Source organism: Vitis vinifera, chromosome 17 (assembly GCF_030704535.1).
Source record: "Vitis vinifera cultivar Pinot Noir 40024 chromosome 17, ASM3070453v1".
In the NCBI taxonomy this organism is placed as follows: domain Eukaryota; kingdom Viridiplantae; phylum Streptophyta; class Magnoliopsida; order Vitales; family Vitaceae; genus Vitis; species Vitis vinifera.
In genome coordinates this window covers 14,812,138-14,839,912 of record NC_081821.1, presented here as the reverse complement: position 1 = coordinate 14,839,912, position 27,775 = coordinate 14,812,138, and the positions used below count along the sequence as shown (strand labels likewise).

General features: G+C 36.4%; 1 protein-coding gene across 1 annotated transcript; it reads right to left on the bottom strand.

Moving 5' to 3' along the window:
- Nucleotides 1-102: 102 nt before the first annotated feature.
- Nucleotides 103-27,382, bottom strand: LOC100259161 (putative D-cysteine desulfhydrase 1, mitochondrial). The gene is made up of 10 exons (XM_002263322.4): nucleotides 27,081-27,382; nucleotides 26,893-26,958; nucleotides 24,021-24,215; nucleotides 23,801-23,911; nucleotides 23,017-23,108; nucleotides 16,857-16,949; nucleotides 13,265-13,322; nucleotides 13,067-13,180; nucleotides 11,753-11,850; nucleotides 103-646 (listed from the first exon to the last, which is right to left on the bottom strand). Exons 1-10 carry the CDS (start codon nucleotides 27,294-27,296, stop codon nucleotides 442-444), a joined length of 1,248 nt encoding a protein of 415 aa, XP_002263358.2. The 5' UTR covers nucleotides 27,297-27,382; the 3' UTR covers nucleotides 103-441.
- Nucleotides 27,383-27,775: the final 393 nt, after the last annotated feature.

Sequence of the window (27,775 nt, the reverse complement as noted above, 5' to 3'; positions counted from 1 at the left end):
AAACATAATCCCTTTACATAGTAAATGCAAACCATGTGTTAGCCAAAAAGAAAACAAAAGCCAGTCCTCCTGCCTATCACAATGGAATGAAGGGGAAAGACGAAAAGCACAACCTATCTTATTTTTCATTCCAATCAACAACAGATATTGTTATTCTTTTTTCATATTTCATCAATTTTCAAGAAGGAAAAACACTTAAAATGAACCTACAAATAGGAAGCATGGGCTGAATAAGAACAATAGAAAAGAGAGAGAGAGAGAGAGAGAGAGAGACAGACAGACAGACGAGATAAACCAGAACAGCATATAGCAATATCTCAATGGTTACAATTCTAAAAGTGAGTTTATGACCATATTTCAACACACTACGAGAGAATGAGACGCATACCTAATCTAGAATTTGAGGTGGAGATTGAAGAGATGCAAGCATGAATTATTTTACTAGAACATTTTTCCAATACCATCTTTCCTTGGGATAGAATCATCGATGTTCATTTTGCACCATTTCCCCACCAATGATCCCATCTGTTCAACCTTGTCATAAAGCCCAAGGAGTCCGCCTGTGTGTATGAAGAGGATATTTCTCCCTTCCCACTTTGAGGGATTCTCAGCCATGTCCTTAATCATTCCATAAGCAGCTTTTCCACTAAAATGAAAGCAGAACCAAAACAAAATATCATGTGAACTAAGTTTCCACTCATCAAACTATAGCTTCATTATATGTATGCAAATCTAGGTTGAAACTTTGTCTTCACTAGATATATTGTTGTCTCAACCCCACGATCCACCAATAATAACAACTAAGATTTTTAGACAACGGACAAAGTGAAAAGGAAGGCCTAAATAATTTAACAAAGGATATCACTCCAGAGAGCCAACATGTTAAAAAGGATGAACAAAAATATGTAGGTATAGCTCTGTTGCGTGACAGGAATGTTATGTCATTATGTCAATTGCATGAGTTTCAGTCACTCAATATCCAGAATAAAAGGCAAGCATACTGAAGTTTTGGGAAGGAGGTTGACGACTCCCTCTGCAGCATGTAACTACTGGATGAGAGATGCAAATCTCTCCATAGTATTCATCAATTTTACAGCCTTACACCCCCACCCCAAACTCAAAATAGTGAGCTTCCTCTTCCCAATTGGAACCACCAAATTAGGTTTTTCTGCCAATAAGATTTTCCTTTCCTAAGTCAAATGATTGATTCCATTTTATCTTTGTTGAGTACTTTTCCCCCTTTCTCCATCAAATCAAATAACTGCAGGGAACAAGAACTCCCTTGAAGATAATAACTACTTGTGTCAGAGATCTTACTGTGGTTGAAACTTGGGGGAAGTAAGATCATTAAATTGACTGGAGTAAAAAAATGTGAGAAGGTTTTGGGTTGGATAGAGGAGTCTATAACAAATAATGTTTTTGTCAGTAAGTAGTCACAGTTGAGTGTGTTTGATTATGGTATAGTGTCACTATGAGCATTTATGGATTGCACAATACTGGGTGGAATGCTAGCTTTGTGGTTTAGGAAGTAGTACCATTGTCCTTGGAAAGCCATCTCTTAGGAGAATCAAAATTTCATTAGAGCGTATTTAAATCATTGTTGAAGAAGCATGCAAGGTTCCTTGCATATTCTCATCTCTATCTAAAAGCAACCTAAGCTTTTATATAGGTTAACACTCTTGATTCAATGAGGAGAATTTTTAACAATTTGCAGGATGATATTCATTATTTCACCTTTTCTTGGGATCTCTTATCTTATTAGAGGAGAGATCTCATCAGGGCTGATTGGTTTCCCTTGGTATAAGATTCCGTAATTTCAATTTTTTGGGATACTCATTGGTTAAGCAGACGGGGATTGGTAGTTTATTTAGAGACCCTGGTTATGAACTTTTTATGGTGTTCCCTAAGGTAGTCGGTATACAATTCGCCACTGAAGGAGATATTAGCTGGAAGGGCCAAAACAAGGCAGCTTCGATGGATTTCAAAACCTTATAGTAGAGTGGCATTTGATTATAGCTTTATCTTGGCAGTCTTAGATAGGAAAGGGCCTTGGAGGTTGGATCCATGGATTTTCTAGATTGTTCAGCTATCTAAAAGCTTAGGTAGCTTGTCAACATGAATATCTTGGTGTTCTCCTAAAAGGGAAGCTGATAGACTGGCTGAGAGAGGAGCCTCCTCTCCAAAGGAACAAGGTAACAAAGAGTTTGTGGCATTAGGTTGAAAGGTTGCAGCACTTGGGTGAGTGTATGGAGCTGTGCACACAGGCTGCACGCAGGCCACGTGCACAGGTAGTGCACGGGACATGCACAAGCCGCACACACAAGTCGCGCACATAAGATGACTTAGATGGGTGGTTCCAAAAAGAGAGCTTGGATGATACACAAGCTATATATATGCATGGGCTGGAGCATGAGGAGGGAGACTCTTGATGCACGAGACTCCTAGCCAGAGTAGGAGATTGAGTCCTAATGTCTAAAGGAAGAGACTCCTAATGCACGAGACTCCTAATTTGGATGGGAAGTAGAGTCTTGATGCACGAGGAGATAAAGTCCTAAAGCACAAGAACTCGAGATTGAGTAGGAGTCTTTATTCCTAATTGTAGTCTGAGTAGGACTCAGAGTCCTAGTGGGAATGGCCGGTGCCATGGCCTATAAGGAAGAGTCCTAGTTGAACTAGGATGAGAAGTTCTAGTTCAACAAGGAGTGGGTGGCAGTCCCTCTATTTAAGGGGGATGGGAGAACCTCCTTGAACACTTGTACATTCACACAATCATACAAACGGATCTAGAGAGAGAGATCTTGAGAGAGCATGAGCTCGCCAATGCTATTGTAGGAGCCTTACTAATCTGTGTCTTATATTCTTATTCGGGATAGTAATAAAATACAAGTTGGGGGTGGTGCCCTGTAAACTCGTGTATGCTTGTGTGGGTTCTTTGATTTAATCTTGTGTGGGCCATGGGAAGGCTGGCTTAGAGGGGTCGCTAAGCACCACACATATATAAAAATTTGGTGCTAGATTTTGTGTGTGTGACAGTTGGTATTAGAGCTTGATGGCTGCAAGGAGCAGTTCCATAGAGGCAATTCATGAACAGACCGCACACCTGGAGGCATACATGGGGGATTCTCTTGATGGAGACACCACTCTATCCGCAAGAGTGGCTGATGCTTTCAATGAACTTAGTGTTCAACAGGGTATGCTTGAGAGCCAGAATAAGTTGTTGGAGGAACAAGTGGCGACCCTAACAACTATATTAGAGGGGTTCAAGGGCAAGATCGAGTCTCTTGAAGGGGAAATTGTGGTTATGAAACGAGCTGTTGTTCAGGGAGCATTTGCAGCTTCGGAACCAGCCCCACCTAAAGTGCGAGTTCCTGAACCCAAACCCTTCAGCGGGGTGCGAAATGCTAAGGATTTGGAGAACTTTCTTTGGGAAATGGAACAGTATTTTGATGCTGTCCATATTCCTCTAAGAGAGCAAGTGACCCTCACCACTATGTATCTCTTTGGAGATGCGAAGCTATAGTGGCGCATGAGATTGAATGATGATGCTGAATTAGGAAGGCTGAGGATCAGCATGTAAGAGACACTTAAAAAGGAGCTGAAAGATCAATTTCTTTCCTCTAATAGGGCTTGGATGGCTCGGGAGTCCCTTAAAAGGCTAAAACAGACGAGAACTGTTAGGGACTATGTCAAAGAGTTTAGCTCTTTGATTCTTGATATCAAGGACATGTCGGAAGTTGATAAGTTGTTCAACTTCATGTCTGGGCTGCAAGGGTGGGCACAAACAAAGTTGAGAAGCCAAGGAATGTGGGACCTACCCTCGGCCATAATGGCAGTAGATTGCCTAGTCGATTATCAATTGGATGCTTCGTCTTTTGCAAGTCAAAAAGGGAAAGGACAGCAGCAGCAAAGACAAAGCAAGAAGGTGAATCCAAAAACTCTAAGAAGAATGGAGATAAGAAAGGAAACAAGGGTGAGACAACTCCAACCCACAGGCAAAGAAGTCCAACATGGGACAAACAACCAAGGTATTGGATTGTTTCACTTGTAATAGTCCGCATCAGGCTAAGGATTGTCCCAAGAAGGAAAGATTGAATGCCTTGGCAGCAGAAGAGGAGAGTGATGGCAGTGAGTCAGAAGTCACTTCAAGGATGAATCCTCTTCAATTGTTGAATACAATCCAAGCACAACTAACTCATAAAGGGTTGATACTTGTGGAGATTGAGTTGGGTGGTTAGAAAGTGGTAGCTTTAGTGGATAGTGAGGTAACCCACAACTTGGTTTCAACTGGGGTAGCAACAAGATTGGATCTAAAGCTATGCAAGGATGCAAGCAAGCTAAAGGTCGTGAATAGTGAGGCATTGGAAACACAAGGTTTGGCTAAGGATGTGGCGATCCAGATAAGTGAATGGAAAGGTACAGTTAATATGCTCAGTACCCCTTTAGATGACTTTGACTTAATCTTGGGGAATGAGTTCTTCGTGAAGGCAAAAGTGATGGTGCTGCCACACTTGAATGGATTGCTTTTCATGAATGAAACTCAACCTTGCTTTGTGCGAGGATTAAGCAAGGTGCCAAAGATAGGTAAATCATTCAGAGAGAACAGGTTCTTTGTCATTCAAGTGGAAAAAGGATTGGAAGTGAGTCAGAAAACCTAGGCCAAAACATTGATGGGAACCAAGTCTGACTATGATGAGGGAATTCCTTATGCTAACCTGCGAGGTGCAGGAGTCCACTAATGAAGGATACCGTGACCAAGAAGATGAGATAGTGCAAGCTGCACAAGAGTCCCAAATGGATTCGGGACTTCAGATAGTTGTCCAAGAGATTGAAGGTAGCTTAAGTTGATGAGGGCATTGACTCCTTCAGGTGGGGGTGGGTTTGTTAGACCCTTGACACGGACCATGAGACACAAAGGGGCCTCATGGGTAACCTTGTGCCTATGAGGGAAGCCCCAAGAGAAGGAACAAGGTAACAAAGGGTTTGTGGCATTAGATTGAAGGGTTGCAACACTTAGGTGAGTACATGGAGTCGCACACATAGGCTGCACTTAGGCCGCGTGCACGGGACACGCACACGGGTAGCGCACATGAGATGACTTAGATGGGTGGTCCCAAAAAGAGAGTTTGGACGACACACAAGCTATATATATGCGTGGGCTGTAGCATGAGGAGAGAGATTTTTGATGCACAAGACTCCTAGTCAGAAGGAGACTGAGCCCTAATGCTTGAAGGAAGAGACTTCTAATGCACAAGACTCTTAGTTCGAATGGGAAGCAGAATCTTGATGCACGAGGAGATAGAGTCTTGAAGCATGAGAACTCGAGATTGAGTAGGAATCCTTATTCTTAATTGTAGTTTGAGTAGGACTCAGAGTCCTAGTGGGAATGGCCGATGCCATGGCCTATGAGGAAGAGTCCTAGTTGAACTAGGATGAGGAGTTCTAGTCCAACAAGGAGTGGGTGGCAAACGCTCTATAAAAGGGGACGGGAGAACCTCCTTGAGCACTTGTACATTCACACAATCATACAAAGGGATCTAAAGAGAGAGATCTTGAGAGAGCATGAGCTCGTTGATGCTATTGTGGGAGTCTTGCTAATCTGTGTCTTGTATTCTTATTCGGGATAATAATAAAATACAAGTTGAGATAGTGCCTTGTAAATTTGTGTGTGCTTGTGTGGGTTCTTTGATTTAATCTTGTGTGAGTTGTTGGAAGGCTGACTTAGAGGGGTGGCTAAGCGCTGCACATATGCAAAAATTTGGTGCTAGATTTTGTGTGTGTGACACCTTCTTATATAGGAAATAGATGGAGAGGAGACTTCCAAGCAATTAAGGGGAAACTTTTTGCAATTTGTGAAGGTACATCCTTGATAGAGAAAAGGAGTCATGCCTTTGTAATTTGGAGATTGATTACAAAGTGAAGATGAGAAGCCCAAAAACAAAAGCCTGTCAGAGAAATGGAGTCATGCATTTGGCATAGCAGTTGCACAAGATTTCCAACCTTGGATGCAAGGGGGTTTTACAAGGAACATGAGAGGTGATTTAAGAATCCATGTGTTTGAACTGCCCATCAATCAAGGAATATGCTTTGTTGGTCAATGACATTTCATTTTAGGGAAAAGACTAAAATACCTGCTTTGCTAAGCAAGAGCTATTTGCTCTTCGCATCACTCTCCAAGACTAAGAAAATCTTAGTGAAGTTGGGGCTCGAAGAGGCAAAGTGGAGCATTTGAAATCTACTCTAATAGGATGTTCTACACCTTTTTTTTACCTTTTGTTTTTTCTATCACATGAATTGAACCTAGAACCTCCCTTATACTCCCCAAAACAGCTTGCCACATGAGCTAGGGCTCCAAGATGAACCCTTACCTCCTGATGACAAAGGTTTTGTTACCATATTGAGCTACCAGTTTGACCTAAAAACTTCAGCTATTAGGTAATAGGCCAACAACATGATCAAGCTGATGTTGAGGCCATGGGAGTGAAGGGATTTGTACCATTTACTCTTTTTCACTGGTGGAGGTGATATAAATCATACAAACATGGCTCCAAAATTAACAAATATAGGGGAATTTGAGAATCACAAGGCTAAGAAATTTGCCCTCAAGCAAGGACTCTAACATTGAACACAACCCACAATGAAGAAGTTTGAAGGGTCGTAAAGCCTTTCATTTCCACCTGTGAAGACCTAAGTTTCTGAAGCAATTCAAGCAGGACCTTTGCCAGATATAGTATTCTTTGAGCTTCCTACACTTGGCTTTGTTCTATCCCAAGATGTAGAAACTCCTATAATCCATCTCATATTTATTGTTTAATTAGATCATGGACTTCTGACTTACATAGAGATCTCAATGACTGAAATTGATGACCTTGCATCTAAGGATAAGAGATCCGTCCTTAAATAGGACAGGTTTATTTTCCCTAAATCCTTATATTTTTCCACTTGAGAAATAGAATAAACTCTTTCTTTATTAACTATGGTTCCATTAATTAAGGTTCTCAAGGTTCTCATAAAATTTGGAAAGGTTCATGTCCTTGCAATGTATTTATTTCTGCAAATAGTCACCTCTATAGTAATGTGATTCACTAGTTACCTGTAGGTAAAAATTGTGCTTCTATACCATTCGACTACAATTAGGGCATATATGTGGAACTAGAGATAAATTGTAATGCCTAGTATCTTTTAAAATTACAAACTAGAACAGCATATTGGTACCTAACATTAAACATGATTAGTTATAGGGGGTAAAATTAATTTAACGGTAATCAAACTTAATTGTAACACCCTAAGGGTGTGCCTTGTGGTCTATGGTGCATTTAGAAAAAATAAGGGTGTTGAAATTAACAAGTGATTTTACACCTTGAGGGAATTTTAGTATTTTTCCCTCAAGGTTGATCTCTACATAAAGCACCTTAATGCTTTAGGGTTGTAGAGAGAGAATTTTCAAATATGTTCTAAAAATTCAGCACCTTTCTTCTTTTCCTTCTTGTCAGATTCTATAGATTGCTGTCACAATCAAGCTTAAGACATTGGTAGAATCATGGTGGAAGGTTAAAAGGTGCTGAAGCATTCGCATTCAAAAATAATCTAGAGGGATGTAAAAATTGAGTCTCTTTCTATACATGTAATAAATCTTTTAAAAGCTTCTATTGAATCCTTGTTTAAGGAAAACCAACACAATGGAGGCCCTTAGCTGCCTTCTCAAGAGGGCTAGGAAGGGTGGATACCTTATGAGTTAGGGTGAAGGGGAAAAGGTGGTGAGAGGGAGGTGTCCTACTTCTTGTTTACAGATGACACTCTTGTTTTCCATAAGAATTTCCAAGACCAAACGGTCCATTTAAGCTAGTTGCTCATGTGGTTTGAAGCTTTATCAGGGCTAAAAATTAACTTAGATAAGAGTGAACCGACTCCTATTGTAAGGGTGGAGCATATTGACGAGTTGGTCTCTAAGCTAGGATGCAAACAAGGAAACCTTTTGTCTACTTACTTGGGTCTTCCTTTGGGTGCTCCTTTTAGATCAATAGTGGTTTGGGATGGGGTGGAAGAGAGGTTTTCTAAATGGCTCTCGATGAGGGAAAGACAAGATATCTCTAAAGGGGATAGAATCACATTGATCAATAGTTACATTATCTAGTCTTCTCATATACTTTTGTCTTAATTCAATATTCCAACGATGGTTAGATTGAGGTAGGAGAAAATTCAAAGGGATTACCTTTAGGGAGGTGGAGCATTGAAGAAAATAATGCATCTTGTGAATTGATTGATAGTGTACATGGAGAAGAGTAACGGTGTTGGGCATTAGGTACCTCTCTTCACTAAATAAAGTGTTTTTGCGCAAATGGAATTGGTGATGTGCAACCAAAAGAGGAGGATTTTGGAATCAAGTCATCAATGAAAAATATGGAAAGGAAGAAGGTTGGCGGTCCTATGAAGCAAGAGAAAAGTATGTGGTCGGGCCATGAAAATTTACCATAAAGGAGTGAGACACAATAGTAGATCTTCCTCTATGGTGGGTGATGGGAGGAAGGTGAAGTTTTTGAAAGGGTAAATGTTGTGGGAATGAATTTTTGTGTGTTTTTTTCCTTTCTTTATATGCCTTAGTCATTTCAAAAGAGGTTTGGGTTGTAGATTTATGGGATCAAGTGAGAGGGGTCATTAGAACCCTTGTTTCTCTTGACTTTTAAATGATTGGGAATTGGATAATGTAGAGGAATAATTTCAAGGTTACAAGGAGTGAGAGTAGATAGTGAGGGGGAAGATAAGGTGGTGTAGATGAACCTAAGAAATAATTAATATAAGTCTTTATATGCCACCTTGGAACCGGGGAAAGCAATTTCCTTTCCAACAAGTGTAATTTGGAATTCATAGGTACCTTCTAAAGTAAGTTTTTTCACTTTGGAGGCTAGTTGAGGAAAGGTGTTAGACCCTAGATTAGCTTCAAAGAAGAAGGTGGTTTTTGGTCGGTAGATGTTTTCTTTGTACAGACGAGGAAGAGTCTATAGATCACATTCTACTAAACTGTACCAAGGCAAGGTCCTCTAGCAATTGCTTTCACTTTGTCTAGTATTCATTAGGTGCAAGTTGCTATCGTTTATCTCTTAAGGTGGCATGGATCCTTTGTGGGTAAAAGACATAAGGAGAGCGGATCTTTCGTACATTTTTTGAACCATATAGAAAGAAATGAATCTAAGACCTTTTGACAATGAGAAGCAATCAGATCAAGTCTTAAAAAATTCTTTTCTTAGAAATTTGATTTGGTGGGTGAAGATGTACATAGATATAAGTTTTATGTTTTTAAATGATTGTGTAGATTGATTGGGTTCTTGCTAAGAAAGAGAGTTGTTTTCTATGTTCTTTCTTTTAGTTGCTCTTTTTGGCACTCATTGTATACATCCTATGTACTATAGTGTGCTGTCTCTTTAGCGCATATTTATAAAATCGTATTATTTGCTTATTAGAGAAACAAAATCTTTCATATAATATTGTGAAGTATTTCAATGTCCCATGGTGTCCTAGTTGTATATCCACCATTGTTGTATGATGATGGTTGTTGTTTGGAGATGGTATAACGCATTATGGCTTCAATTCTATGAAGTAGGTCCATAGTATGTCTACATGGCAGGTATGGTATGGTATCTAATCCAGGCATATAATACCCAGATAATGATCAACATGTGGGGAGTATCTAAGAGATGTTGTATACATTATATTTGGTTATATTGGTTATATGGGACTAGGGCTCCTTAGATGAAAATGCCTAAGGCTCTCAAGGAAGACACATTGATGTGGGTCTATGAGCTAGTCCCGCTCCTAGGTTTTAATCTTTAAAGACACACAATTGGTCTTGCCCTTGGATTGTAGTCTTAAAAGACATAGAACTGGTCTTACCGTTAGATATGAGTCTTAAAAGACATAGGCTATAACTTGTCCTTAGGTGATAGTCTAGAATAGTCATTCTTTGTGTTAGAGCATCTTCTTGGAGCATTGCGATTGTATTCATGTTCGTGGGGATTCTCAAGTTATTAGAAGTGAGAGAATAGATGAGATAAAATGGAGATTGAACCCCCTATTATTTTTATTCATATTTGAGATTATTGCATATTTGTTAATGATTACAAAAAGTAAAAAATATTTTGATAGGTTATTACAAAAATCAAAATGCGCATTGCTATATGTTTGCAATAATTTGTTTCACTATCGTGCGACCTTTGTCATTCAATGAGTTACCTATCAAAAAAAAAAAAAATTCTTTTACTATCTTGAGGGTATACATGGAATGAGCATAAACTTTCCTACTTTGTTGTGAATTCACCTTATCCTTTCCACTCTTACATGCAAGTCAGGAGACGCTTGCTTAGAGTGATGCTTGAGTTTTACATGTGGCACTTATCAAATGTTGTCTTGTACATGTTGAGATTCTTTTTTAGGATTTTGCCTTTGTACCATAGGATGACCGAATCATTTTGGAGATATGAGGTAGTTTATGTTTTTTTTTTTTTTTTTTCAATACTTGTAATATGACCCTTTGTGGACCATTGGGTTTTGGTATATACAAATTACAAAGTAATGTTGTACAGATATTGGTTATATCAAATGCAGTATACTTTGTTGATTATCTATTCAAAAGGGTTTTATCTTAGTATATGTATTTCTTCGTACAGGTCTCCAAATTTTATTTTACATAAAAAGTTTTACATAAAACTAGGGTTGCAACTTGGGTGGGTTAAATCGGGTTGATGGCTAACTTAAGCTCAAACCGAATTAAGAAACAATCAACCCATGCCCAACCCAACCTAACATCTAATTCTAGGTACTAAGCCTAGGTCCAACCTAACCTCATTTTTCTAACTTGGGTTGAATTCGAGTTGGTTAGTTTTGACCCCAGTAGGTTATATTAGATTCAGGTTGCATGATTCAAAATACATCCACAATATTTATAAAAAAATAAAAAAATCTATATATTTATATCAAAATTTAAATAGTAAATGCGACAAAATTTCAAGATTAAAATATATATATATATAAATTGCATCTTTCTAGGAAAATGAAAAAAGTATATGATATAATATAATTTAGTATTTTTCCTTAAACATCTTAAAAGAAAATGACCATTCTAATACATAGGATATACATTATAAATATAATATTGAATCGAGTTTGGGCTTGGCTTGGGTTATCTGAACCTTGGTCTAGTAACCTAAATTGAGTTCGGTTTTAAAAACTTAACTCAAACCTAATCCGAGTATTAAAAATGATTGCTTAAGCCCACACAAACATTGGGTCGAGTTTGAGTTAGGTCAAGCCAACCTATCCAAGTTGCACATACATGAAACTCACCATCTCTTCATCTCAAGTTCAGAAGCAGAGATTGTGGCATGACATAAAGTAGAACAACATGAAGCTTGATTGGTAGAAAGAAAGGGAAGGGAAGGGAATGAAAGGGATTTTTTTTTTCCTTTGCTTTAGTTGTTTGCTTCAAGAGCAACAAAAGAAAAGACGAGAACATGGAGCTTTTAAATATATTCTTCCTTGGCCCACCATGTTCTTTTGATATAGCCTGATCAAGTTAGGTAAAAAATTTCACAAGGAACAGATAGTCAACAAAGTCATAATAGTTTTTGTCCTAAGATTTTATAAACAAACAAAAAGAGATGAAATTTCTTTTATTTTCTTTTTCCTCACGTTTTCCCTCATTTTCTTTTAGGTAAGGAATTAAAGCTTTAAGAATTATGGATTGAAGAATGTGATATCCAACCTGTAAACTGGGTCGAGGACAACGCCAGTGGAAACAGCCACTTCTTTAAGAAAATTAAGCTCTTCAGTGGTATTTATTGCATAACCCAATCCTTTGGCCTACAATAGAATAATAATAATAATAATGATAAAAGAAAAGGGAATAAAATCACTTGCCTTAAAACCAGATTATAAAAGATATATAATCAAGGACTTCTTATGAAAATAATGTTGAACAGGTTTTCCCAAATTATCACATGATGAAGATGGCATTATGGAAAAATTATGCAACCCATGCATCTTAAATTTTCTTCTTTTAAAGATCATTGATTATGCTTATATCTGCTATTGTACAAGGTAGAGTCGTAAAAGATGATATGATTGTTCAAATGAATACAAACTCTGCTGATTTTGTTCATGAATAGTACTGCTCCCGGGTGGCCTTTATGCATCTCCTTTTCTTCTTTATTTCATTTTGTTGTAATGGAATGTATATTTTTTATGCATAACCACCCACTTAGCTTTATCATCAATTTTAACCTAAAACTTTTGGTCGGAAATCCTAACCCACTTTGACTTCCACCTTCTTAACACCAAAATGCTACCTTTTCCATGCTATCCAGATTTTCAAGCAACCATTTTCACCTGAATTCCTGCACTGCTTTAAGTATTTTTACAAATAACTATCAGATCCACAAAAGCCAAAAAGGAACATTATACACAGAAATGGCCCTTCGTCAACCCTATCTTCATCCTATAAACCCAACCTTTTTTTTTTAATAACAAATCCTAACCCCACATTAAATCCATTTCTCCAACACCAGAATCCTACCCTTTGCTTTGCTTTTCAGAATATCCAGCAAGCATTTAGCCTATAAACCACCTGAAACATAGTTGTTTTAATTGTATCCATAAGCTTAAATGCTTCCATCATCTCCATAACCCTAAAATCTTTTCCTGTTTGATCATTGTTCGCCAGAAAAAATGCATCCCTATAATAGAGATTCCAGTTTTCTTCCTCTGAAGTTTCTTTGGATAAAAAAGTTAGAGCCAAAGAACTCAACATGCAACCATATTCTATTTATTTAGCAGAAGAGTAAAATTGCAAAACTTGTTTAAGACATGATGAGGAAAATGTAAGGTGCAGGAGCACCAGTGCATTTACTATACAAGTACTAAAGAAACATAGACACGTTTCACAGAACAAGATGACAAAATGATAATGATATGTACTATGATCAGAATAACACAAAAGGAAAATAAAAATTTAAAAAATTGAAATAACAAAATAATGTATGTTTTTGAAACTGATCTCTGCCAAACTAGTAATACCCACATTTTGAATGTCAACTATATCATGTGAGCGAACACCAGCTTGGAGTCCATCAAGCAAGCCTTGAACATAGTCATAGAAGTAATCTGGGTCATCACAAACAGAAAATGCAAGCACCTGTAGAACCCAGAAAACTTATTAATTAAAATTACTATCATATTAAGGAGAAAAAGATTAGAGATTGAATAAAAGAATACATACTTTTGTGTTCAATTTACTGAGTGAAGATCCCAATGATAGACCAGCAATTGTAGCCCCACTAGGCATTGCAAAAGTTTAACAAAATATTTCAAATCATTATCAGTTTCAGCACTAAGTATAGTTTACACATATCACAGTAATTTTGCATACTGTATGTAAGATAAATATAATTGTAAATGTCATGATCTAAGTATCAGGTGAGTATAGGAAGTTCTCTAGGTATTTGCTTCAAGGAGTGCCCAAATAAAATTCCACGTCAGAAAATTAGTCTCAAAAAGTGAGGCAAATACAAAACCTTGGTAGCTGACTCATTGTTCTTGCAACTAAATCAATACAAGAAATACATCAAGGAGAATGACATGGTTGTCCGTCAAATACAGATAAAGGTGTCTGAAGCAGGATCTCAGAACAAAATGAATTGCAGTGCTAGTTTGGAAGACAAAAACACATTTGATTGTTTTCACTTATCCCCATCGGTTTCAGATGCGAGATCTTGATCTTTATCTTCTTCAGGGTTATTTACAGTCAAGTCTTTTTCTAGCCTTGTCCCATCTTTCTGATTTATCTCTAGTTTTCCCTACTAATTTTGTTTGGAATTCTCAAGTCTCTTTTAAGGTCAAGTCCTTTGTCTAGTTAGTGGCACACAAGAAGGTAAAAACTAATAACTTGCTACAATTGAGAAGACCCTACAAAGCTCTTAGTCCTAAGATTTGTAAGTTGTGTATGAAGCATGGAGAATCAATAGATCATCTTTTCTTACACTGTTCTTTGACGATGGGATTGTGGCATAAATTATTTCAGATAGCTAAGATGGATTGGGTCCCCCTAAGGAGTACTTCTGACATGATAACAATCAAGTATCAGGGTTTTGGAAAATCCAAGAGAGGCATAGTTTTGTGGCAAATTGTGTGTATTGCTTTAATTTGGGTTGTGTGGTGGGAAAGAAATGCTAGGATATTTGAGGATAAAGTTAGGAATTCAGGGAATCTGTGGACACTATTCACTTCCTTGCTTCTTTTTGGGCTTCTTGCTCCATGGTTTTTAAGGGCATTCCCCTTAATGTGTTGCAACTAGATTGGCTAGCAATGTGTAGCTCCAATGGGGCGGTCTAGCAAAGAGAGTTTGTTTTTTGTTTTTACCATTTAGCTTATTTTTTTGTATTCTTGTTGTTTAGTTTTCTTTTATGAGAGGATTCCTCATCCTTCTTTTTTTATTCTTAATTCTATCAATATATTTCTTTGTTGTTTCCTATCAAAAAAAAAAAAAAATTAAAGAAGAAACAAACTTTACAGTGGGCACACAACAAAGTTCACAACAGATATGCCACCATGCTAAATGAAGTGTTGAAAATTTAGTATGACACTTAAACTCTTCATTTGTGGGAGCAGAATGGAAACAAACCCAAAAAATAACTACAATACCTGCCCAAGAATTAGTAGATTTAACAACAGAAAATCAATAGAAATTGAGGAGTTCAACTCAGTAGTATGTGTACATGGCAAGAATGGTATAATATTAAATCATAATGGATAATATCCAAAGGAGGAATTCGTACATGAAAAGTTATCTGTGAGCAGTTGCAAACATTATATTCAGTTATATTGGTTATAAGGGACCATGGGTCCTTGGGTGAGAACCCTAAAGCCATCAACAAAGACACACCCAATGTGGGTGTATGGGGGTTGGTCCTACCCTTAGGCTTTAGTCCCTAAAGATATAGAGTTAGTCTTGCCCTTGGGTTTTAGTCCCAAAAGACATAGGATCGGTCTTGCCCTTGAGTATGAGTCCTTAAAAACACACGATATGACTTGTCCTTGGGTGGTAGTTGCAGAATAGTCATTCTTTGTGATAGAGTTCTATCTTGGAGCTTTGGCGGATGGTATTTATGGCAATAGGGATTCTTAGTGTGGGTGTACAAAGGAGGCAAAACAAGGATCGATCCACATACTACATTTTTGAGGTTATTGTATGCCTGCTATAATTAAAAATTAAAATGCATATTGCTTCATGCAGGTCATAGTTTGATTTGCTTCCTTGTTTTGATATACATGGAGCGAACATCGAATTGCTATTGAGCTATGAACTCACCCTATTCTTTCCACTTTTAAATGCAAGTCAAGAGACACTAGTTGGAGTAATACTTGAGCATTACATGCGTTGTTGACTAGATGTTGTTTTGTTCCTACTGAGATTCTTTGTAAGACTTTTGCCTTTGTATTGGAAGGTGATTGAAGTTTTTTGGGGAGATGATGTAGTCCATGTATTTGTATACTTGTAATATGGGTTACCCTTTCTGGACTATGGGCTTACGATGAGTATATATCACCACAAAACATATTTGGGACATGTGAGATATGAAATATTGTTTTTATAGTGTACTCAACATGTTATAATTTTGGAGAAGGATTCGTATTCATAGGTTTCAATAATCTTAAATTTAGCACAATTTAAGATAAGACTCATTATCCTCTCCATCTCAGATTTTGGGCACACTAGTTGAATCTATTATTTTAGGGGATTCACTAGTGAGTTCAATGTTTTGAATACAAAATACCAAAAGCAGGGAAACATTGGAAGTTTTGGGAGTGATATCTATTTTCTTTTTCCTTAGTAACTTCTTTATGGTATAGTGAAATGATTACCTTTCATTCATAGATGTAGGTTTTGTTAGCCCTGTGTATCATTGTATATGAGTTTGTTTTAACTTGATATTATTCTGCTGGCAGATTCTAAATAATTTTGTATTTATTTCTTTCCTTTTCTTTCTTTGGTAAAATATAATTTATGTGAGAGATTATAGGATAATAGATGGTAGATGAATAAGATCCCTGATTTATGGGAGAGATTTTAGGGGAATCTAATCCCTAATTGTGTATAAATAGGATGTACATATTGTATTCTAATACAATTTTGAAGGAGAGCAGAATTTATTTCATATTCCATCAATACCTGGCACTAAAGCGTCCACTACCATAGCACTCACTCTTGTCATGTTAAGTTGACACAAGTACTTTAGTTGAAGTTAAAAAGAGAAAATGAGTATCACAGGTTCAATGTTTCATTTGGTGCAACGTAGTATAACTCTTTAAATCCTATTATCTGTCATAAAATTGGTTATAATACTATACTTCATGCCTTCCAATATATATATATATATATATATATATATATATATATATATATATATGCAATTATTTCTAAAAAAAATTGACCCTATGATTTACTAGTTAACAAATGTGTTCATATCTGCAAATACTCATTAGGAGCACAGCATTGGGAAAGGAACAACCCAACAAACCATTAAATCCACAAAGAGCCTTGATTAGACTATTTGAGTGGTTATCATCCTAAATAATCCTCAATTTTAATACCATGACCCACAGATTGAATCAATAATCTGCACCATTTCCTGCCATATGACACAGTAGTTCATATGCATCGTTTTCCTTTTAAGAGAAATTTCTATTCAAAACATCAAATAATTACAATACTGAATTATCAGACATAAGTAGGTAATTAGTTAATACAGATAAAAACTTTTGATGAGAGCATAAAGTTGAAATTAAACTTAACGAATGGGGTAAGGCAGAACCTGCCACATGCGACAACAATATCATCAAATCCTACTTCATCAGTCCCAGTTGGAAGCTGCTGCTCAATCTCCCTAATTGCTTCAATATAGCCCCTGAAAATAGTATAAAACTTTTATCAATGTCACAATGTAGACAAGATGGAGCAGTTAAAAACTTAAAATAAAGTCTTATCAGGAAATCGAGAAACCTGCATAGAAAGACAACAGCTCGAATATAAAAATGGGAGTTTGGAAAGTTACCAAAACATTAAAAAAACTAAAAAAGAAAAAGAAGAAGAGAAAGAAAAAGAAAAAAAAGAAAGTAAAGAGGCCAATTTAATTCAAATATGAAGTTACATTTTAAGGACGAATAAATTGGGGGGAAAAAGGATCATATCACTCCTTCATACTCACAGATTTTATAAACTAAATTATAAATCAATACATTTAAATCTTTGGACAAAGACCTAATGTGAGTTTCTCTAAACCCAGAGCTGGATGCACACATTGGGAGAGAAACGTTTCAACCTTCTACTACCCTCTAAAAGCTGAATGACGAACAGTCCCAAATGCATGCTGTTTCCTTCAGAATCACCCAAAGCATAGAACAGATAGATTTGACATGAAAAAACATAGAAGATATTCTTTGAGACCAACAGCTTTATTCATAAATTCTTCCATGGAAACACAAAACTACCTATGCACCAGTTCCATAATCCACCTTTCTGAATGATGAGAGGAGGGAGACAAATGGTCTAGGATGTGGCCATGAATAAAATTTATGTGGCAGTAGCAAAGTAATTCATGGCATTAAGAAAAACAACACATCACATGAAAGTAAGTGTGCAGTTCAAATTCCACAAGCAAGAATAACTGAGGTGTGCACCCCCCCACATGCATCATTCAAGAGGGCAAATCTGGACAACTCAAGGAAAGTGTTTTATTTCCTTCAGAACACAATTTTGTGGGACCTGACCCTGTGAGACTTCTTACCTCTAGAACTAAAAAAAAAAAAGATCAGATGATTCTTCTAATGTTTTTTCCTCTTGCATTAAATTGGGAAAAAAACTGTGGAGAATTTTGAGAGTCATACCTTTGTGAAATTATTTTCAATTGATTTTGAATACATAAAACCCCCCATAACCCTTTTACCCTTTTTCATAAATTGGGAGTGACTGTTAAGTGTTGCAAAATCTAGTAGACTTGTGGATTGCTTTCTAGGTGGAAGGATTCACAAAGATCAGTTTTCATGGACCTAGATTTGATGTGCAGGAAAGCCTTTCTGTATTCCTTTACTTGCTTCTGATTCCTAGTGGATTATATTCAAATAGTATCTGTATTATGGTTTTCCCAGCAATAACATGTTATTTTAAGTTTTCATGGAAATCACTTATTTTGTCCATTAATTACAAGCCCTCACCAAAAGTGGGGAAAAACACCAATAACAACAATAAAAAGGATCTATTCAGCTCTTAGGAAAATTCCCATTTTCTCAATGAAGTTTGTAGGTGTTAAAGCCTTTATAACATTATGCCTAAGGCTTTTTGATGTGGTGGACATCTAAAAAGCTTATATTAGTAACCAGTCCATTCATATCACACAGAAAGCAGACAATTCTTTATATGCAAGTCAATCTGGTTATGAACAGAACTAACTTAGTTCCATGTGGTCTGTACGAACAGAACCTACCACATCCAACTAGAGAATCCACGGAAACAAATTCATATGGTTCTGTTTGCCACCTACCACCAATGCCTCCAAGCACTGTGGACTGAAAAGAAAAATCGCATCCCCACTTCCAAATCATCCTTCAAACACATTGAGGTATGCATGATTGAGCTCATATTCTTTGAAGAGTTTTCTAAGGAAAGGAAGCACTCCCTTAAAGCCCCAATGCTACCAGTACCAAAATGGGAAAACTTGACAGAGGGATCTACTAAAAAATGCTCCAGGCAAGAGGAGCAAGTGAACTACTTCTAGTAAAAATCCCCAGTGAGAAAAAAAACCCATCAACAGTAGACTGTTATACATACAAGATTGGCTTCGGATGACCAGCCTAGAAAATGTTTGGGGTGTTTACTTGATGGGAAAGCTAAAATTGCCTATCAATTTTGCGGTTTAATGTCAATAAGATGGCGAATAAGCATTGCAATGATGACATAACCTTTTACCAGTGAGGTGGCAAGGTATGTGGATGTTTATCTTAAGGAAATAGTAAGGCAACTTGGAGGAGAATAATATAGGATGTCAGTAGCAGCAGGATCATAAGGAGCTTTGAACCTTACTCCAACTTCATCAGTTTGGAAAGAGCTTTAAACTGTCTTTTAGGTCTCTAGCTTATTTATTTTAGAGGGTTTCAGAGTCAAAATGTTTCAGTAAGGTTCAATGTGAAAAGCTCTGGAGCCCTTTCTCCAAGAATTTTAGTAATCTAGAGAAATCCTCTCTATTTTAACTGTGTACCAATTTACAGGGAGAATGGATGCCCATCATCTCATGCAGGAATACTCCTTAGGATATTCCTTTATAGCGAGCTAAGCCAATAAATACCATAGATGCGTTATGACTGTTATGAGTAAGATTAGAAACATGTCACAATGAGATGAACTCCTCAATACCCTAAGGAGAAGAACCAGAGTGTGGTGGAGCACACAAGGACACTCTATGGGCCCTCATTCTAACCGTGCTTCAGGCACAAGCAACCTTACTCATATACTAGTGACCAAGACTAATAATTATCTCATGGGATCATATTACACGAAACATTCATAAGTTATGTAAACCCTAATAGCATTGTCTCCAGTTAAAAATTCAAAGCATCTGCCAAACCCCAAGCTTTGTGGTTCAAGTGATGCATAAAGAGTACGAGTGAGGAACACAAGAGTGACTTCCTTTATGACATAGGTGGTCTTCACCAAATATATGTCTCTGATACTAACAAGAACCATAAAACTGTAGAAGGTGACCCCACAGTATAACGCTCCCAAGGTGCACAACCATAAAAGTGCAAATCTTAGTTCAACTAATATACACATGAAATCTTGAAGCATCAGAGTATTAAAAGAGCCAAGATGCATTCCATGCCTTGGTGCATTTGAGGGTGGTAAGGTTCCATGGCCATGTAAACAAAGTCCCAAACATATTGCAATAAAGATTATATCCAGTTAGTATGATATAGGAGTGCCTGCAGGATAGTCTCTCTTCAGGAAGTTCTACAATCTCCCACATAATAGTTGGATGAGGAGCCTTGGATAGGAAGGCCATCATGTGCACTCTTAATAAGGCAGCCTCCTTGGGGCATTTTGGATGGTGGGGCAAGTATCTTGACTATTTTTCATGCATGGAACCAAGAATGTCTGAGTTAGTTACTCACCCCAAATTTGCAGTGCAGGCTTATTTTCATGCCCCATGCTTTTATATTACATTTAAAGTTACTTTGCCACTGGTAGATGTAACCTAGCAATTGTTATGTGCTATTGTAAATTGGCAAATTCCTAGGCCAAATATCCCTCTTTTATTAGCCAATCAGCACTTCAATTGGTCTCATGATAATCCAGTCTACAGTTCTATTCAAACAAAGAGATATGTTAGAAGGAACAGGTAGTCCAATACTTTTCACACTAAGAGCCTGCCTCTTTCAGCCTAACCAAAATTCCTTCTACAGCCCTAATCCCTCTTGATAAGCAGCCTAAATTTTTACCAAAACTGTCCACCTTGTTAGGACCAAATTCACTGCCTTTAAATAACCTAACATGCCATAATTTTCAGCCCTCAGTCCAACCTTAATCTTAATCAGAAGTACTTCTGATGCTAATCCTTCATTAATTATCAGTCACTGCTTCTTATCATATAATCAGGTGTCAAGCTTGTATCAAAAACTACAATTGTAACACCATGAAATAGGCTGATCCCAGGAAGACCTTATATTGCCAGCACAGACCGAGAAATGAAGAAAATAGAGACAAAGGAAATTCAGCAATAATGATGGAAAAGTGAGAGTGGAAAACAGAAATTTTAGGAATGAAACTTGTTTGGATTGAGATGAAAATTAACAGTGAAGAAAATTTAATCTTTGGTAGAAAAAACAGATATCAATAGGCTGTTGGAATAAAGATTTTAGCTGGAGAATAATTTATCTACAGTTGATTGATTTGGTTTAAAAGCTTTTACAGTCTTTTCATTAATCAGAAAATGAAACTCTCTTAATTCACTCAAGTTAACACAGTCCATTTTCTATGGAAGGATTCAATTGATGTCAAAGTTAACATCAAACTCAGAAAATTGTAAATAAAAAATGAGATTAAGGATTCCAAATATCTCAGTAAGGATCACACAATCCTGAATCAGAGAAAAGCATAGGAGAATATTTAAAAATCAACTAAATTACAGAGAATGAAATCCTACCAGTTTAAAACATCAATCACAATCAATCAACTGCAAGATTAGTTTTGGAACCAACATTCATCTTTGCTCCAACAAATGAAAGATTTAAGTCATTCATGATTATGGATATAACATCCATTATCTTTTTTGGTACATAAGAAAATATAAGGAATTGAGAGAAAATTACTGAGTAGAGAGAATGAGAAAATAAGAAGGCCTTCCAATTAAATTAGCAACTATTTATATGAAAATTTGTCTAAGGGGAGTGAATACATGGCAGGCCTTGAATTGCCATTCTCCATCTGCTTCCTTGAAGAACAAGTCTCTTAGTTTCAGAACATCAGGTTCACATGAAAATTCAAAAATAACAATTGGTGGAACAAAGGTGCTCACTGATGGGAAAATCCCATGTGATTGGAAAAATGCTTAACCCTATTGTATCATATGTGCCTAGCACTTTGAGTAGCATCAAAAAAGCTCTCATGCATCAATGCCTGGCACACTTTTACAGTGTTGAATCATACACTCAGCAGCTGCACTCCCTGTGCTCAGCACTTATGGCAGATGCATGCCCAGAGAAAAAGGTATTTGCCCTTGCATAGTGCATACATGCCCCTTGCACATATATTACATGGAGAAGGATGAGATTTGCGCACATGAATGGAACATCTTCATGTGACTGGTGAAATCAGCACTTGAAAAGGCAGTTTGGATGAAGGAATGTGCTCACATATGGCGCGTCATATGTGCCAGGTGCATTTGCCAACCAATGGATTCCTTGGATTCACCTGGTGTAAATTCTCCTCTTGCACTTCTTTATTTATTTATTTACTTTGAATGCTTTCCAGTCATTAGTCTGCAATCTTTGGTATTACTCTGGACTCTCTTCCATAAAAAACACAATGACTTGATTGAGATAAGCCAAATGACATCCAAGAGCAGTGCCAGCATGCCATTCACTCCTTTGCAGAAAAATCACCAAATGATACACTGAATCTACAGAAATCTACTCATAAACTAAAGTACTAACCTACTAGGAGCTTAGCATCAAATCACTGTTAGAATGAATGATTACAACTCAGCGGTGCATTACAAAAAACCAATTAAGCTTACAATAAGCATAGGTATTGAGATAATACCATGTAATCCAAAACTCCTCTCTACTTCTGCCCTCACAGAAATTACTATAGGAACAAAAGACAAGCAATAAAATTCTCAAGATCATATTAAATACCCCAACCCACCAATAAGACCATAAGCTACTTATATTGCCAACAGAAAGCATGAGAATTACATTAGGCTTCAATACTGCATTTTCTCATCAGGTCAGACAAAGACTCACAAACTGAACTATTCTAGACTAGTAAATCCTAAGCTTCCTTTACAGTTTTTTTTTTGGATAATACATTCAAAAGTTGTGCAATTACTTACAAGTCCAAGAGGAGTAGAGAAAATATCAACAAGAAGTAACAGATAGAACTCCAATGTGCTGAGCGATGAAAATACTTAGATTCACAAGTTAACTCAAGTTGTCCACAGAAATTCAAAGCATATCATTCATGAGAAGATGGCAAGAGACCAAATTATAGATCTTTTTTGATAGGGAAAAAAAATCTATAAGTTGGTCTCTTGCCATCTTCTCATTATAGATATAAGATAAAGTTTAAGATGCCATAGCCAATCCTTTAATATGGCAAAAAAATTACAATTTAGAATTCTAAAGATTGTGTGGAGGCCAAACAAAAAAATTTGGATATAGTAGCATGAAGAAAAGATGAATGCATTAACAACCCAATCTCACCAGGTTCCTAGGGAGTTTGATCCACCAACAGGAATGACATATGGCCTTCTCCCTTCCTTCAGTAACCTTTCTTTTAGCAGATTGGTAAGAGTCTGCAATAAATTGAAAGCAGAAAAAACAAAAAGTTAAGATTATTACTCAGTTCTAATTAAAAGTGGGAATTGATCAGTTTGGTAACATCAGAAATTGATCAGTCAGCTAACTATCAATTGATGAATGAAAAAACGCTAATATGGCATGTCAGCTCCAAAATTCTGGACCGTATACATTGCATATTGATTTCTAGTGTTGATACATTTTGTACCCTATCACATGTTCTTTTATTTTAAATTACAATTGGATTTGTTAATTAGATAAATAGCACGAACTATACAATACATTTGAAAAAAAAAATTAGAAAAGGATTTTAGGATGAAATTAAAGGTTTACTTCTGATTGAGGTATCTTACATGTACTTTAGATCAAAATCAGAAAACAAGTATTTATTATCAAAGAGATTTATGAGAAAAACAAAAGAAACTTAAGCAACCGCACTTAGAAAGAAGGTAGCACACCCTCTAAACAAGGACCTTTGAAGCAGCAAATTCTTACTGATCATTCATTAACATAAAAATAGAAAATATTATTCCTTTTACAGACAGTAAGGCCCAAAATAATTGAAACCACAAAATACAGAGCACACCAATAAGCTATTCATAGATGCATGTCGTAATATTAATATTTTAGAAGTCTTTTTACGTGCATCAAGAAGTGCATAATAGGCAACAAAGGAACAACTACAAACCACACTCCCAAGTTTTGCATATTCTTCTTTTGAAACAAGTTCAATTTGAGCTCCAATTAAACGTTCAACCAAGAGATTGCCCGTCAATCCGGGATCTTTGTCTACAAGAACCTGCAACAAATTAAAAAAAAAAAAATGATGTTGCAAACAACTGCCTGCAAAAAGAAGCAAAATCTAACCCGAAACAATGATTGAGAAAAGAAGATAAAAAACAGTTAACCTTAGAGGTACGAAGTATAAGATAACAGTCAAGGTTCAGATACTTTGCAGCTACAGCAGTTGCTCGGCAGTGGTTGCTTTGGATGCCTCCTATCGTTATAATACAGTCTGAGCCCTGGGCTACAGCATCTGCCATCAAGAATTCCAGTTTTCTGACTTTGTTACCACTCATTTGCATTCCAGAAAGGTCATCACGCTATATAATTGCAAATTTTTTTCTGTCAGCATAAACAGTAAGGAAAATGAAGCAGCAATCCATTATACATGTCCAGTTAAACAAATGAAACAGAATATCAAAATATAATGCATCACATACTTTTCTAGACCATATAAAACTTCCCATGTGGTCTAGGAACCTTATGAATGGTCATAAAGCACAAAAGTGCTCCAAACATCCAGCAATACTCCGCAGATCAAAAGGAAGATGAACAAAAATAATAATAAAAAAAATAAAATATAAAATATTGGACAAAGACATAAGAACACTCAATAGAAAGATCTAACTAAACTGTAATCTAATCAATCAATTCAGTTATAATTGTTAACATTCTTATATGCAATAACAACAAGGAAAGATAGTAAAAACCATACTTCAACCCATCAAATTCAAAGTGTGCCATTAACAATAGTTATAACACAACAGAAACCTAGGTCCTGCAACATATCATTTTTCATGAAAATTGCTATATTTATACATCCCAAAAACACATAGGGAAATGCCTTTAACTTGGAAGTACAGTACACATACACTTCCTTGCAACAGCATGTGGTTGGAAAACTTACTCAGAGGAAATATAATTGCTTTAATTTCATTCCAGAGACACAAGAGAATCACATATTGGGAACATAAAAAATAAGAAGAGCCCATTTGATAACAAAGAAAGGATATTTCTGTTTTTGAAAACAAAAGGAAAATGACATAACAAAGGGAACATGTTCAGTGTCCGTTCACATACACTTCCTAATTTTTGTTTTTGAAATAAAAAAATAGCAATAACTTTATATAAGAGACTTATATTGAAAAAGTAATAATTTTACAAATTATTTAAAAAAAAAAAAATTAAGGTGTCAAAAAAATTTTACTATCTCAAATTTCAAAAATTATAAAAGTGATTTTAGGTAAAAATTATTCTTTTTATACCGGATGTTCTACTTTTATATAAAAAAATCTAATTTTAAAAATAAAAAACAAGAAGTGTATCCAAACGGGACATCAACATGTTTTCAAGAAATATTTTTGAAAACATTTTCTGAAAATAAGTCACTTTTAGAAAAGACTGAAGGAAGAAAATTTTTTTTCACATTTTAAAAAATAAAATCTGAAAACAAACATGTTCACTACTTTCATTTTCAAAAATTTGTAAACCAATTTTCATTTCCACTACCTAATTTTTATTTTTTTGATAACCAAGGAACCTTCCATGGCAAGCCCTTAGGACTCCACATGGAGAGCCAAACCTCGGGGTGTGGATCGCCTCGCAACAACTAGCATCTAGTAAATTCAAGGTATCATCAATAGTAGAATACGAACCCAAGACCATGTACCACTTATCGGGACCACACTTCCTAATCCTTGCCCTAATCAACTAGACTACCCTAGCGGATTTCCACTCCCTAAAATGCCTATAGAGATGTTTTCCCTAAATAGTTCTCCCATCAAATGACATATACTATAAACTTTTACATATGGTATCTATGCATTAAATCTTGTAGGAACATGTAGAAGCATCTTTGAAAGACAGCACGGTACAAAAACCAAGTAGTTGACCCATTTCCTTCCCAAAGAGATCCATGGCATGAATACCCTTGGGTTCATAAAAAGCTAAACCATGTGCTGACTACTGGGTGGGTTGGAGAAGCAAACCAATAAATAAATCAGCTAAGCAATCATTTTTCAGCAAAAAATCAATTTGTCGGTCAAGAAACAACTATAACATGAAAAGGATAAACCACACAAAACAACTTTATGTTTGATCTAATATTTGGGAAAAACAGAGGGTAATCATTTGTGTTTTGTTCGGTGATTTGGCATTATCTTAGACCATGTTTGGTACTTGAGAATGAGGAGTGGGAATGAACATCTCGTTCCGTTTGTCATTCATTCCCATGTTTGGATAACTTAAATGAAGATAGGATTAGAATAAAAAATGATTCCAGCATAAATGAAATCCTCCTCATAAGTGGGATTTCAATTGATCTCCAATATGGAATATTTTGATTCTCTCCATGTAGAAAATGATATAAAACATGTTAAAATGACAATTTCATCTCTTCATTTCCATTAGGTTTATATAAATTTTATGGTTAATTTTTATTTATAGAGTAAATATTATTTTTCTTAGTCTTATTAATTAGCCAGAAAAGAAATCTGGATAGATGTTCTTTTAAAATTAATTTAAACTATGTGTAACATCATCATTGTCAACTTATTTCATTTTCCATTCCCATTATTGTTGTTACTAAATATTAAAATGAAAACAAATAATTATTCCAATCTTACATTCTTAGTTACTTTTAAACGCAAGAATTGGTACACTTAAACACAAGAATTGGAATCCCCAAATTCATTCCTAACCAAGGAGAAATAGGACTGGAAAAAAATAATATTCAATTCCCATTCCCCATTCCCCCGGACCAAACATAGCCTTATAACATTACAACACAAAAGGATGATAAAGGTAAATAAGCGATGCTATTTCATCCGGACAACCTCACCTCGTCTAAGCGTTTGTTCTAAAAAAGACAGAGATAGTGTTTGGTATATCAAATACGTAGATATAATAAGTCAAAATCAATACTGAAGATAAAATGAATGGACTTGATTGTATAAAAATCATATTGGAAGATAAAATAGAGAAAGAAAGGGAAAATACCTTAATCCAGAGTTGAGTGTTTTTGGGTAAATTAGGAAGATTCCACTTATGAATAGGAGTAGGCACCTGTTTAACAATCAAAACCACTCAATTTTGAGTAACAGAGTTGAAGAGAACAAAACCCAAAAACAAAAACCTGTTGAATTCGAGATTGAAAACAAAAGAGAGGGAATTGTGGGGGGGCATACATGAGCGAGGGAGAAGACGTGAGAGGGAATAGGGGAGAGATGGGAGGCCCAGGAAGGAGGAGCATAGGGCTTCTTCGTCAGAAAATCGAAGCTCAGTTGCTTGGTTGCCTCCATTTCACACACTGCTTTCCAAGGTTTTGTTGATAGCTTTGGGAGAGAAGGCGATCGCTTCAGACTCCGACTCAGACCCAGCGGCGATAACAAGGTAGACAACATTCACATCGATTTTACGTCCAATAACCCCTCTTTCGCAGATTTTTCAAAACCAACGTGTTCTCGGTTTTTTTCGTTTTTATTTTTATTTATTATTATTATTTTGTTGTCTTTTTCTCTTTACACCTAAGGGTCTCCAACGGGCGGGCCGGGCCGTAAATAGGAGGCCCGCAGCCCAGCTCGGGCCGGGCCTATGGGCCCGTTGACTGTCAACGGGCCAGGCCAGGCCGGGCCATGGAAAAATGTTAGGCCCGCGACCCGGCCAATGAGCCCGCGGGCTAGCGAGCTGGGCGGGCCGTGGGCTTTTTTAAATAAGTCAAAATGGCTTTTAAAGAAAGGAAGGGAGAGGGAGGATTCGAACCCCTCCCCTCATGTTTTCATATCAAGGCTCTAACCAACTAAGCTACATTCCTTTTGTGCTTAATAATTGAGTTAATTATATATATATAAAAATAAAGTATATTATTTTTTTAAAAAAAATT